This window comes from Nerophis ophidion, linkage group LG20 (genome assembly GCF_033978795.1).
Source record: "Nerophis ophidion isolate RoL-2023_Sa linkage group LG20, RoL_Noph_v1.0, whole genome shotgun sequence".
In the NCBI taxonomy this organism is placed as follows: domain Eukaryota; kingdom Metazoa; phylum Chordata; class Actinopteri; order Syngnathiformes; family Syngnathidae; genus Nerophis; species Nerophis ophidion.
The window spans coordinates 42,523,883-42,538,397 of record NC_084630.1 but is presented as its reverse complement, the minus strand read 5'-3'; the positions used below and the strand labels follow the sequence as shown (position 1 = coordinate 42,538,397).

The 14,515-nt window shown below is 35.1% G+C and overlaps 1 protein-coding gene across 4 annotated transcripts in view; it reads left to right on the top strand.

Moving 5' to 3' along the window:
* The window catches only part of tmem154 (transmembrane protein 154), a 29,926-nt gene that overhangs the window by 13,514 nt on the left and 1,897 nt on the right, over positions 1 to 14,515 (top strand). Inside the window, exon 8 of one of the 4 annotated variants that reach the window (XM_061881251.1) lies at positions 13,594 to 14,039. The exons of 2 other annotated variants lie outside the window; for them this stretch is intronic. In XM_061881251.1, coding sequence (XP_061737235.1) covers positions 13,594 to 13,673 — 80 coding nt within the window. In that variant the 3' untranslated portion in view covers positions 13,674 to 14,039. Of the gene's footprint in view, positions 1 to 1,371; positions 1,614 to 13,593; positions 14,040 to 14,515 lie in introns of those variants that run through there. One more of the 4 variants, XM_061881252.1, reaches the window with a different exon arrangement.

Sequence of the window (14,515 nt, the reverse complement as noted above, 5' to 3'; positions counted from 1 at the left end):
TTTTACAAGAATAAAGTCATAACTTATTACATAAATAATACGATAATTTTAAAACAATAAAGCAATAATTATTATAACTTATTACATGAATAAAGAAGTAATTTTACAAGTGTAAAGTTGTAACTTATCACATGAATAAAGACAGAATTTTACAAGAATAAAGTTGTAACTTATTACATAAATATTTTAACAATTTTACAAGAATAAAGTTGTTCCTTTATACATAAATGATTAAATAATTTGACAAGAATAAAGTTATTACTTACTGCATAAATAAAGAAATACTTCTACCAGAACAAAGTTTGACGAAAATAAATTTATAATTTTACCCAAAAAAGATGTAATTTTACAACTGGAAAAAATATATTTTTTTTCCAAGAATAATTATTTACTTTATTTGAAAATATAGTTACAAGTCTAAAAGAAAATAGATTTTTTCTTAACAGGAATAAAGTTATTACTTATTGCATAAATAAAGAAATACTTCTACCAGAACAAAGTTTGACGAAAATAAATTTATAATTTTACCCCAAAAAGATGTAATTTTACAACTGGAAAAAATATATACTTTTTGCAAGAATAATTATTTACTTTATTTGAAAATATAGTTACAAGTCTAAAAAAATATATATATATTTTTAACAAGAATAAAGTAATCATTTTACAAAAATTTACTTATTACATGAATAAAGAAGTACTTTTACAAGAATAAAGTTGTAACTTATTACATGAATAAAGAAAGTAATTTTACAAGAATAAAGTTGCAACTTATTTAATACATATTGAAATAATTTTACAAGGATAAAGTTGAAACTTTAAATACATCATATTACAAGAATAATGTTATAATCTATTACATTGATAAATACGTCATTTTACAAGAATATAGTAATTTTACAAGAATAAAGTTGTAACTCATTACATGAATAAATAAGTATTTTAAAAATCTATAAACATTTTTTTTTTATTGATTCGAAGCTGTCTGTGTCAATCTATCAATATGATTACTGCTTGAGTTGAACTACAACGTGTGGAAACAGTGACCTCTGCTGGATGAAAGACATATAACACAAAAAGTAATCTGTGATCCTGACCACTAGAGGGCGACATTGAAAATCAGATGAATTATAAGGCACACTACATGTTGGAAAAAAATGAAAATTGTATTTTATCTTTTTATTCATTTTTTCCGATATTAAAATACAAGCAAAAGGTTGATTTATTTCGTTAGTATCCCTATTATATATGAAAATATTAATACAAGGCGTATATATGTGTGTGTGTGTGTGTGTGTGTGTGCGTGTGTGTGTGTGTGTTTGTTGTTTTGTAAAGAAAAGGGACTACTCATATCTTTGCTTGCTGTAATTGCAGGTTGACAGTGAATATCCACGTTTAACCAATCAAGCAACATTGTCTTCTTTGTCGCCTCCTAACCTCCTAGTTGATGACATTAATAATAATAATAATAATAATAATAATCCCTAAAAATCCCAGCTGGTGTCTGCACTGAATGTGAAAGTATTTGGATGTGCTTCCATTGTAAATATACTGATACTGTACATTTTACTGTCCTTCTTGTAAATACTGCAGGAATAAAAATGTCTCTGTGGAAACACTTTGTCTTTCTGTCAACATGTCAATTTAACTTTATACTTTTACAACAATTCACTTCATTTTGCTCCACCTTTAGTAGCCAGCTACTTTTTGCATTCTTTGTTAAATGTCAGTAGTGCAACTTCTAAGTTGGAAAAAAATACAACTTTATTCTTGTCAAATTGTCAGCTGCTTTCTTCTAAAAATATATATATTATTTTTGTAAAATTGCAACTTTATTCTTGTCAAATTTTCAGCTGCTTTCTTCTAAAAAAATATATATTATTTTTGTAAAATTGCAACTTTATTCTTGTCAAATTTAAAGCTGCTTTTTTTCTAAAAAAATATATATTATTTTTGTAAAATTGCAACTTTATTCTTGTCAAATTTAAAGCTGCTTTCTAAAAAAAAAATGTTATTCTTGTAAAATTGCAACTTTATTCTTGTCAAATTTTCAGCCGCTTTCTTCTAAAAAAATATATATTATTTTTGTAAAATTGCAACTTTATTCTTGTCAAATTTAAAGCTGCTTTAAAAAAAAAAAATGTTATTCTTGTAAAATTGCAACTTTATTCTTGTCAAATTTTCAGCTGCTTTCTTCTAAAAAAATATATATTATTTTTGTAAAATTGCAACTTTATTCTTGTCAAATTTTCAGCTGCTTTCTTCTAAAAAAATATATATTATTTTTGTAAAATTGCAACTTTATTCTTGTCAAATTTAAAGCTGCTTTCTAAAAAAAAAAATGTTATTCTTGTAAAATTGCAACTTTATTCTTGTCAAATTTTCAGCCGCTTTCTTCTAAAAAAATATATATTATTTTTGTAAAATTGCAACTTTATTCTTGTCAAATTTAAAGCTGCTTTCTAAAAAAAAAAAATGTTATTCTTGTAAAATTGCAACTTTATTCCTGTCAAATTTAAAGATGATTTCTTCTAAAAAAAATAAAATATATATATATATATATATATATATATATATATATATATATATATATATTATTGTAAAATTGCAACTTTATTTTTGTAAAAATGCAATTTTATTCTTGTCAAATTTAAAGCTGCTTTTTTCTTAAAAAAAATAAAAAAAATTTATTGTAAAATTGCAACTTTATTCTTGTAAAAATTCAACTTTTTTCTTGTAAAATTGCAACTTTATTCTTGTAAAACATACAGTTGCATTCTTGTAAAAAAAACATATTCTTCTTGTTAATTAACACTTTATTCTTGGTATTAAAACTTTATTCTTGTATAATTTACAACTGCTTTCGTCTAAAAAATATTATTCCTAGAGGCAGCTCACTGGTAAGTGCTGCTATTTGAGCTATTTTTAGAACAGGCCAGCGGGCGACTCATCTGGTCCTGACCCCTGCTTTACAGTAAACATACAACTTAAGTAATATCAAATTATGTATTTCTTGTACAAATTCATAGATTTATTATTTTTAATTGTGGTAGAATGTCAAGTTTATTCCTTTTAAAATACATCATTGATGTAAAAATACAACTTAGTTCTTGTAAAATTTACAGATGTATTCTTTCAACGGGGCGGTATAGCTCGGTTGGTAGAGCGGCCGTGCCAGCAACTTGAGGGATCCAGGTTCGATACCCGCTTCCGCCATCCTAATCCCTGCCATTGTGTCCTTGGGCAAGACACTTTACCCACCTGCACCCAGTGCCACCTACACTGCTTTAAATGGGTTTCACTATGTAAAGTTTTTTTTGAGTCATTAGAGAAAAGCGCTATATAAGTCACTTCACAGTTTTTTTTCTGGTATGCCTTTGATGTTGCTAACTTCCTCAGATGAACTTAGTCCTCTGAAGACATCACATCATCATTGTGTCGGATGCAAGCGCTCGCGTGCCGCTTTGCTAAAGTCGTTAGCGACGTTAGCGCTCACAAGAAAGTTGTTCCTTAACGTCCCTTTAGAAGAGGGGTCTCAGACACGCAACGTTATTTTGCGGCCCCCACTTTGATATGAAAGTCTAACGTTAGCGCGGCCCGTGAGTTTTAAATGAATGGAGCTTGACAGCGTTGTTTTATTTGGCTCCAAAATGGCTCTTTTAACGTTCTGGGTTGCCTACCTCTGCGTTAGTGGAAAAGCGGCAAATGAGTGGAGGCGACAGATGTTGCCATGGAGACGAGGGTTTTCTTACATGTCACACCTCGACACCTGTCCGTCAGTAATAACATTCCCTGATAACCTGGACCAATTCAAACCGTTATTTGTAGAGATGTCTGATATTATCGGCCGATAAATGCTTTGAAATGTAATATCGGAAACTATCGGTATTAGTTTCAAAAAGTAGAATGTACGACTTTTTAAAACGCCGTTGTACGGAGTGGTACACGGACGTACAGAGCGCCAATAAACCCATGGGGCGGCATAGCTCGGTTGGTAGAGTGGCCGTGCCAGCAACTTGAGAGTTGCAGGTTCGATTCCCGCTTGTGCCATCCTAGCTACTGCCATTGTGTCCTTGGGCAAGACACTTTACCCACCTGCTCCCAGTGCCACCCACACTGGTATAAATGTAACTTAGATATTGGGTTTCACTATGTAAAGAGCTTTGAGTCACTTGAGAAAAGCGCTATATAAATATAATTAGCTAATTCACACATTAAAGGCACTGCCTTTGCATGCCAGCCCAGTCACTTAATATCTACAGCTTTTCACACACACAAGTGAATGCAATGCATACTTGGTCAACAGCCATACAGGTCACACTGAGGGTGGCCGTATAAGCAACGCCAACACTGTTACAAATATGCTTCACACTGTGAAAGCACACCAAACAACAATGACAAACACAATTTGGGAGAACATCCGCACCGTAACACAACATAAACCCGACAGAAAAAATACCCAGAACCCTTGCTGTCAGAGTTATTCGGTGACGAACCCCAAGATGCAGAGATGGAGGCAGGCATTGAATGGGAAAACATGGGTTTAATTTAAAATACCACAACTAGAGGAAACAAAGGGTACAAACAAAAAGCACGCACGTGGGCGAATATAACAAACTAAGGGCTATGAACAAACAAATCGGAAGCAGGGAACAAAAAACAGTAAGCTACAAACATTTACCAAATATAGCTTACCGCTACGCTGCAATCACAGGACCAGTAGGAATGACAAGTAAAAAATGACTTTGACACGACAATACAATGATCCAGCCCTGACTGGAGGAACAAAGCAGGTTAAATAGGAGCTGGCTGATTAACACCAGGTGTGGCCAGATGCCAATCTGCCGCAGCTGAGTGAAAACAGGACACAGGGAGACAGACAGGAAGCCGAACCAAAATAAGAAACACTAGACAGGAACTAAGGACAGGAAATACTAAACACAGAGGAAACCAACAAATGCAGAGGGAAAAACTAAAACGTAGTCAAACTGTCAGAGGAAAGCCTGACACTTGCAGCACTAACTCTGTCGGGACGCTACAATATTTTCTTTTCTCGCGGCCCAGCCTCACCCAGACTCTGCATCCAGTGGCCCCCAGGTACATTGAGTTTGAGACCCCTGCTTTAGAAAGTGCTCACCCTCCACCCTGCTGGTAAATGTGCATCATGACCATATTTGGGCGTAGATTGTGAGCGTGCCTCGAGAGGGACTAATGACTTGTACCAGCATGCATCACTCTCTCTTTCTTCCCAAGTTGATCAGCAGTCCTTCTGACAGCAGCGTGTCTCGCACACACACAATTATTTACTCACTTTCAAACTGCAGAATGTGTGCGTCACTGGTAATCAATCACCAAGGGTGAAACTTCCCTTGGCCCTTTAACAATGAGATCTTGAGCAGGAACTCCACTCCGACTGGAAATAGTTGCAACTTGATGAGCGTGACCCCTCAGATAAGATCATCATTTAGGATGCATCAGACAAGGCAAGACGACAAAGAAGATTTAGAATCTTCACGTGGGGGGAATTCATCTGCTTTTTCTTTGCAACCAATTCACAAAAGTTGTCAGCTGAAAAATGGTTGAGGCAAAACATTTTTTTAAACTGTTTCACCTCATGGATGTCATTAACATTAATCTCCAATAATTGGAGTATTGTTTTGTGTTTATTTAAAATTTGAAAGCAAGTAATAACCCGTCATTAATCATGATTAATCCAAATTTAAAGTGGGATTAATCCGATTAAAGAAATGCATCATATGACCTCACTATACAGCACAATATAAGACAGCACTATATAAAAGAGCACAATATAAAACAGCACTATATAAGACAGCACTATATAAAAGAGCACAATATAAAACAGCACTATATAAAAGAGCACAATATAAAACAACACTATATAAAACAGCACTATATAAAACAGTACAATATAAAACAGCACTACATAAAACAGTACAATATAAAACAGCACTATGCAAAACAGCACAATATAAAACAGCACTACATAAAAGAGTACTATATAAAACAGTACAATATAAAACAGCACTAAATAAAACATCTCTACATAAAACAGCACTATATAAAACAGCACTATATAAAACAGCACTATATAAAACAGCACAATATAAAACAGTACAATATAAAACAGCACTATACAAAACAGCACAATATAAAACAGCACTGTGCAAAACAGCACAATATAAAACAGCACTACATAAAACAGTACTATATAAAACAGTACAATGTAAGACAACACGATATAAAACAGTACTATATAAAACAGTACAATATAAGACAACACTATATAAAACAGCACTATGTAAAACAGCACAATATAAAACAGCACTATAAAAAACAGCACTATATAAAAAAGCAGAATATAAAACAGCACTATATAAAACAGCACAATATAAAACAGCACTATAAAAAACAGCACTATATAACACAGCACAATATAAAACAGCACTATATAAAACAGCACAATATAAAACAGCACTATAAAAAACAGCACTATATAAAAAAGCAGAATGTAAAACAGCACTATATAGAACAGCACTATATAGAACAGTACAATATAAAACAGCACAATATAAAACCCCACAATATAAAACAGCACTATATAGAACAGCACTATATAGAACAGTACAATATAAAACAGCACAATATAAAACCCCACAATATAAAACAGCACTATATAGAACAGCACTATATAGAACAGTACAATACAAAACAGCACAATATAAAACAGCACTACATAAAACAGTATCAATCAATCAATCAATGTTTACTTATATAGCCGTAAATCACTAGTGTCTCAAAGGGCTGCAAAAACCACTACGACATCCTCGGTAGGCCCACATAAGGGCAAGGAAAACTCACACCCAGTGGGACGTCGGTGACAATGATGACTATGAGAACCTTGGAGAGGAGGAAAGCAATGGATGTCGAGCGGGTCTAACATGATACTGTGAAAGTTCAATCCACAATGGATCCAACACAGTCACGAGAGTCCAGTCCAAAGCGGATCCAACACAGCAGCGAGAGTCCCGTTCACAGCGGAGCCAGCAGGAAACCATCCCAAGCGGAGGCGGATCAGCAGCGCAGAGATGTCCCCAGCCGATACACAGGCGAGCAGTACATGGCCACCGGATCGGACCGGACCCCCTCCACAAGGGAGAGTGGGACATAGGAGAAAACGAAAAGAAACGGCAGATCAACTGGTCTAAAAAGGGAGTCTATTTAAAGGCTAGAGTATACAAATGAGTTTTAAGGTGAGACTTAAATGCTTCTACTGAGGTGGCATCTCGAACTGTTACCGGGAGGGCATTCCAGAGTACTGGAGCCCGAAATGAAAACGCTCTATAGCCCGCAGACTCTTTTTGGGCTTTGGGAATCACTAATAAGCCGGAGTCCTTTGAACGCAGATTTCTTGCCGGGACATATGGTACAATACAATCGGCAAGATAGGATGGAGCTAGACCGTGTAGTATTTTATACGTAAGTAGTAAAACCTTAAAGTCACATCTTAAGTGCACAGGAAGCCAGTGCAGGTGAGCCAGTACAGGTATATATGTATGTATATATGTATATAAAGGTATATACAGTACAGGCGTAATGTGATCAAACTTTCTTGTTCTTGTCAAAAGTCTAGCAGCCGCATTTTGTACCAACTGTAATCTTTTAATGCTAGACATGGGGAGACCCCAAAATAATACGTTACAGTAATCGAGACGAGACGTAACAAACGCATGGATAATGATCTCAGCGTCTTTAGTGGACAGAATGGAGCGAATTTTAGCGATATTACGGAGATGAAAGAAGGCCGTTTTAGTGACGCTTTTAATGTGTGCCTCAAAGGAGAGAGTTGGGTCGAAGATAATACCCAGATTCTTTACAGTGTCGCATTGTTTAATTGTTTGGTTATCAAATGTTAGAGTTGTATTATTAAATAGAGTTCGGTGTCTAGCAGGACCGATAATCAGCATTTCCGTTTTTTTGGCGTTGAGTTGCAAAAAGTTAGCGGACATCCATTGTTTAATGTCATTAAGACACGCCTCCAGCTGACTATAATCCGGCGTGTTGGTCAGCTTTAGGGGCATGTAGAGTTGGGTGTCATCAGCATAACAGTGAAAGCTAATACCGTATTTGCGTATGATGTCACCTAGCGGCAGCATGTAGATGCTGAAGAGTACAGGGCCAAGGACCGAACCCTGGGGAACTCCACACGTTACCTTAACGTAGTCCGAGGTCACATTGTTATGGGAGACACACTGCATCCTATCAGTAAGATAAGAGTTAAACCAAGACAGGGCTAAGTCTGACATACCAATTCGTGTTTTGATACGTTCTAATAAAATATTATGATCGACGGTATCGAAAGCAGCGCTAAGATCGAGGAGCAGCAACATAGATGACGCATCAGAATCCATCGTTAGCAATAGATCATTAGTCATTTTTGCGAGGGCTGTCTCCGTGGAGTGATTTGCCCTGAAACCAGATTGAAAGGTTTCACATAGATTGTTAGACGCTAAGTGTTCATTTAGCTGCTCCGCAACAATTTTTTCGAGGATTTTTGAAATAAAGGGAAGTTGAGACACCGGTCGGTAGTTTACCATGAGGTCAGGATCGAGGTTAGGTCTTTTAAGGAGAGGATGAATAACCGCTTTTTTGAATGCTAGGGGAACAGTGCCCGAGGAAAGTGATAAGTTTATAATATTTAGCATTGATGGACCTAATAATACAAAGAGCTCCTTGATCAGTTTCCCAGGAAGAGGGTCAAGTAAACATGTTGTTTGTTTTATTCCATTTACACGTTGTAACAATTCCTCTAATGTTATTTCCTCAAAACGAGAGAAACTATTTTGGAGGGCAGTATCCGCCGTATATACCATCATATCTGTGTTAATAGAACCCCCTTGTAGCTGGGACGCAGTACAATATAAAACAGCACAATATAAAACAGCACTATAAAAAACAGCACTATATAAAACAGCAGAATACAAAACAGCACTATATAAAACAGCACAATAAAAACAGCACTATAAAAAACAGCACTATATAAAACAGCAGAATATAAAACAGCACTATATAAAACATCAGAATATAAGACAACACTATATAGAACAGCACAATATAAAACAGCACTATATTAAAAACGGCACTATATAAAACAGCAGAATATAAAACAGCACTATATAAAACAGCACTATATAAAACAGCAGAATATAAAACAGCACTATATAAAACAGGAGAATACAAACAGCACTATATAAAACAGCACAATATAAAACAGCACTATATAAAACAGCACAATAAAAACAGCACTATAAAAAACAGCACTATATAAAACAGCAGAATATAAAACAGCACTATATAAAACAGCACTATATAAAACAGCAGAATATAAAACAGCACTATATAAAACAGCACTATATAAAACAGCAGAATATAAAACAGCACTATATAAAACAGCAGAATACAAAACAGCACTATATAAAACAGCACAATATAAAACAGCACTATATAAAACAGCACAATAAAACAGCACTGTATAAAACAGCAGAATATAAGACAACACTATATAGAACAGCACAATATAAAACAGCACTATATAAAACAGCACTATATAAAACAGCAGAATATAAAACAGCACTATATAAAACAGCAGAATATAAGACAACACTATATAGAACAGCACAATATAAAACAGCACTATATAAAACAGCACTATATAAAACAGCACTATATAAAACAGCAGAATATAAAACAGCACTATATAAAACAGCACTATATAAAACAGCACTATATAAAACAGCAGAATATAAAACAGCACTATATAAAACAGCAGAATATAAAACAGCACTATATAAAACAGCACCATATAGAACATCACAATATAAAACAGCACTATATAGAACATCACAATATAAAACAGCACATTATAAAACAGCACTATATAAAACAGCAGAATATAAAACAGCACTATATAGAACATCACAATATAAAACAGCACATTATAAAACAGCACTATATAAAACAGCACTATATAGAACAGCACTATATAAGACAACACTATATAAAAGCAAACAAAAAGCGACAGTAAAAATGTAAGAAAAACGGCAAAAACATGTACATTTAATCGCTGAATTGGGGGTTAAATCACCAAAAATTATTCCCGGACACGCCCATCGCTGCTGCTCACTGCTCCCTCACCTCCCAGTGGGTGATCAAGGGTGATGGGTCAAATGCAGAGAATCATTTCACCACATCTAGTGTGTGTGTGTGTGTGTGTGTGTGTGTGTTTGTGTGTGTGTGAGACAATCATTGCTACTTTAACTTTAACTTTAACTTTTAAATAGGGCTGTCAAACAAATAAAATAGGTCAACATGATTAATCGCATTTTGTTCATAGTTAACTCAAAAATAATCGTGATTAATCACACATTAATTCAATTTTTCATCATTAATATTTGTACCCTAGACAGATCATTTTATAATTTTTCTTACCATGACTGGACAATTAGTTGGCTTTAATGATTAAGAAAACCCCACAAAAAACACAATGCGTTTTTAAACAGCTCAACACGAAAAGGACATAAACACAGTTTTGACTAAGCATTTTTTTTTTTAATCCCCTGCAGTGCTTTGGTGTCTTGCCAGATTTCTTATTTTGTAAAAATAAAGAATTTGTCTTCCTGCTGTACGAGCACTTGCATTCAGAGGAGAGGAGCCACACCATGTTTAGTCAGCTGGAGGCGTGTCTTAATGAAATTAAACAATGGATGTCCGCTAACTTTTTGCAACTCAACGCCAAAAAAACGGAAATGCTGATTATCGGTCCTGCTAGACACCGAACTCTATTTAATAATACAACTCTAACATTTGACAACCAAACAATTAAACAAGGCGACACGGTAAAGAATCTGGGTATTATCTTCGACCCAACTCTCTCCTTTGAGGCACACATTAAAAGCGTTACTAAAACGGCCTTCTTTCATCTCCGTAATATCGCTAAAATTCGCTCCATTCTGTCCACTAAAGACGCTGAGATCATTATCCATGCGTTTGTTACGTCTCGTCTCGACTACTGTAACGTATTATTTTCGGGTCTCCCCATGTCTAGCATTAAAAGATTACAGTTGGTACAAAATGCGGCTGCTAGACTTTTGACAAGAACAAGAAAGTTTGATCACATTACGCCTGTACTGTATATACCTTTATATACATATATACATACATATATACCTGTACTGGCTCACCTGCACTGGCTTCCTGTGCACTTAAGATGTGACTTTAAGGTTTTACTACTTACGTATAAAATACTACACGGCCTAGCTCCATCCTATCTTGCCGATTGTATTGTACCATATGTCCCGGCAAGAAATCTGCGTTCAAAGGACTCCGGCTTGTTAGTGATTCCCAAAGCCCAAAAAAAGTCTGCGGGCTATAGAGCGTTTTCCGTTCGGGCTCCAGTACTCTGGAACAGCACAAGATGCCACCTCAGTAGAAGCATTTAAGTCTCACCTTAAAACTCATTTGTATACTCTAGCCTTTAAATAGACTCCCTTTTTAGACCAGTTGATCTGCCGTTTCTTTTCTTTTTCTTCTATGTCCCACTCTCCCTTGTGGAGGGGGTCCGGTCCGATCCGGTGGCCATGTACTGCTTGCCTGTGTATCGGCTGGGGACATCTCTGCGCTGCTGATCCGCCTCCGCTTGGGATGGTTTCCTGCTGGCTCCGCTGTGAATGGGACTCTCGCTGCTGTGTTGGATCCGCTTTGGACTGGACTCTCGCGACTGTGTTGGATCCATTGTGGATTGAATTTTCACAGTATCATGTTAGACCCGCTCGACATCCATTGATTTCCTCCTCTCCAAGGTTCTCATAGTCATTATTGTCACCGATGTCCCACTGGGTGTGAGTTTTCCTTGCCCTTATGTGGGCCTACCGAGGATGTCGTGGTGGTTTGTGCAGCCCTTTGAGACACTAGTGATTTAGGGCTATATAAGTAAACATTGATTGATTGATTGATAATAACACAACATGTTTGTTACTACCTTCATGTCAAAGATGTTTGCTGCTTATAAATGTGATGTTTCTACCTGAATATATGTTGCATGACAATGTTTTAATCTTCTCTATTTCCAAAAATAATATATATATTTAGCCTGCTGAACAATCAGTATTTGAAGAGTATCAATTATAAAAGAATATACACTTTAATTCAATCTGCCAGAAAACATGTATTTAGGTGGAAATAACACAGATTACATTCCAAAACAACTTTGACAAAGCATGATGTAAGATGATATTTTCTTTTGTTATGGTCGTTAAACCAGATTTAAAGCCTGGCGCTATTTTTGTGAAGCTGAAGTATGTGATTGTTATGAGAAGAGATGTCTCGACATGTTTTCACCAGAGTCTCCGATAAAAGTGATTCCAGACTCACTGCTTTCCGTCTTTTTTTCTGCTGAGTTCGCGTTCCATCTTTCCAAAGCACTTAGTGCAGTTGGGTCCAAAGTGCGGCCCGGTGGCCATAATCGTTTACCGGCCCGCCACACATTTTGCAAAAATTGCAAAATTGATAGTATTGCAACAATAAAAAAAAAAACATTTAAAAAAGTGAAATGAGGTGAAATCTAATAAGAAAAATGTTGACACAAAGCTGCCATGCAGGCAGTTTTTTTTCCCCTTTTGTCTTTATTTTCTTGTTTTTCCATTGCTCAAAAAAAAAAGGACAAAAAAATCTAAGTTATAATGGATTATTACTTAAAAGTTATCACTTTAAAATGTTTTATGTGGAAAAAATATTGCATATGTTGTGTGGTTGCCATATAAAAACATCAAAGTTTTGACAAACGAGCATAAGAAAATAATAGTTCAAACTTCAAATCGACAGATATATCGGAAGTTGATCTTGAAATTTAAGTGTTAAAAGCAAAAAAAAAAAAACTAATAAAAATGCATCACTTTATGAGTGGGGAACCTTTCGGATCTCAAATATATTTAAATTTTCACTGTGATTACTCAAAAATATGAAATCATTAAAATCAATGGTGTCCTGCATTATTGATCTTTGAGGGCTTTAATTGCTAAATGAAGGAACTCTCCTGAAGGAATCAATAAAGTACTATCTATCTATCTAAATACTGCATATTTCAGTTTTACTATAAAAAACAAAGTTGTCTTTGACAGAAAAGGCATAAAACCTTATTTGTTTTACTTTATATCAACCTCAAGTTGATATAGAGATTTACTGTAAGCATTAAATAATAAAAAAATAATAATAATTTGACTTCTTTTTAACATTTTAGTGAGTGAGACCCTCAATGCTCCCCAGGAGCCCAAAGGATTAAAAAAAAAATCCATATATTTTGTAATTGTTTGAAAATGAAAAATATCAAAATGGCTCCCGCATGCTTAAATTTTTCCGTTTAAGCGTGCGGGGTCCATTTTGATATTTTTCATTTTCAAACAATTACAAAATATATCGATTTTTTTTTAATCCTTAGGGCTCCTGGCCCTCTGAGGAAAAAGTTTGGACACCCCTGACTTAGTGCAACAATCTACATTTAATGTTGTCAATGTCCTCCACCAGAACGTAAACACGGACACGAAGCTCCTTCTCACAAGCGGCAAAGCTCGCCAGCACGTGTTCGCTCCAATGATGTCGTCTGACGGCCATCGAAGATAAAATAGTCTGGTCGGGACTTGTCATGGCTTTCAACGTAGGATTTCCAACATGTCCCCTTTTCTTTGTCCATTTCTGCTCGCTGTTTTTGAGCTTGTGGCTCAACAGTAATTGAACCCTGCTACATTTCCCACTCTACGGAACAGACCGAGGGTCAAAAGACAGTCAGGACGCATGCATGTTAAAAAAACATCGCTGTAACAAGAACTTATAGTTAAGGTGCTACTATTGTTTTGAGGGTGAACTAATCTAGTCATATTTTTGGTTTGTTTGATAAATAAAACAAATTTACATTATTGCAATAAGTTCATAAAACATTGTCCTTTACAATTATAAAAGCTTTTTAAAAGAAATCTACTACTCTGCTTGCATTGCTGAAATCCTATGTATTGAATGAATACAGAATCCTTTTGAATCGGGAAAATATCGTTTTTGAATCGAGAATCGCGTAGAATCGAAAAAATCGATGTATTATCGAATTGCGACCCTAAGAATCGATATTGAATTTAATTGTAGGATACTGAAAGATTCGCAGCCCTTATATATATATATATATGTATGTATATATATATATATATATATATATATATATATATATATATATATATATATATATGTCTTGGTTGGATTATCCAGAGAATAGTGCTCGATACCGTGGTAGAGCGCAATATGTAGGTGTGGGAAAAAATCACAAGACTACTTCATCTCTACAGAACTGTTTCATGAGGGGTTCCCTCAATCATCAGGAGATTTTAATGGAAGCATTCACATACAATGGTTTATATAGGGCACAGAGTGGGTGGGTACAAGCAGGCGTAGGGTGTGGTGA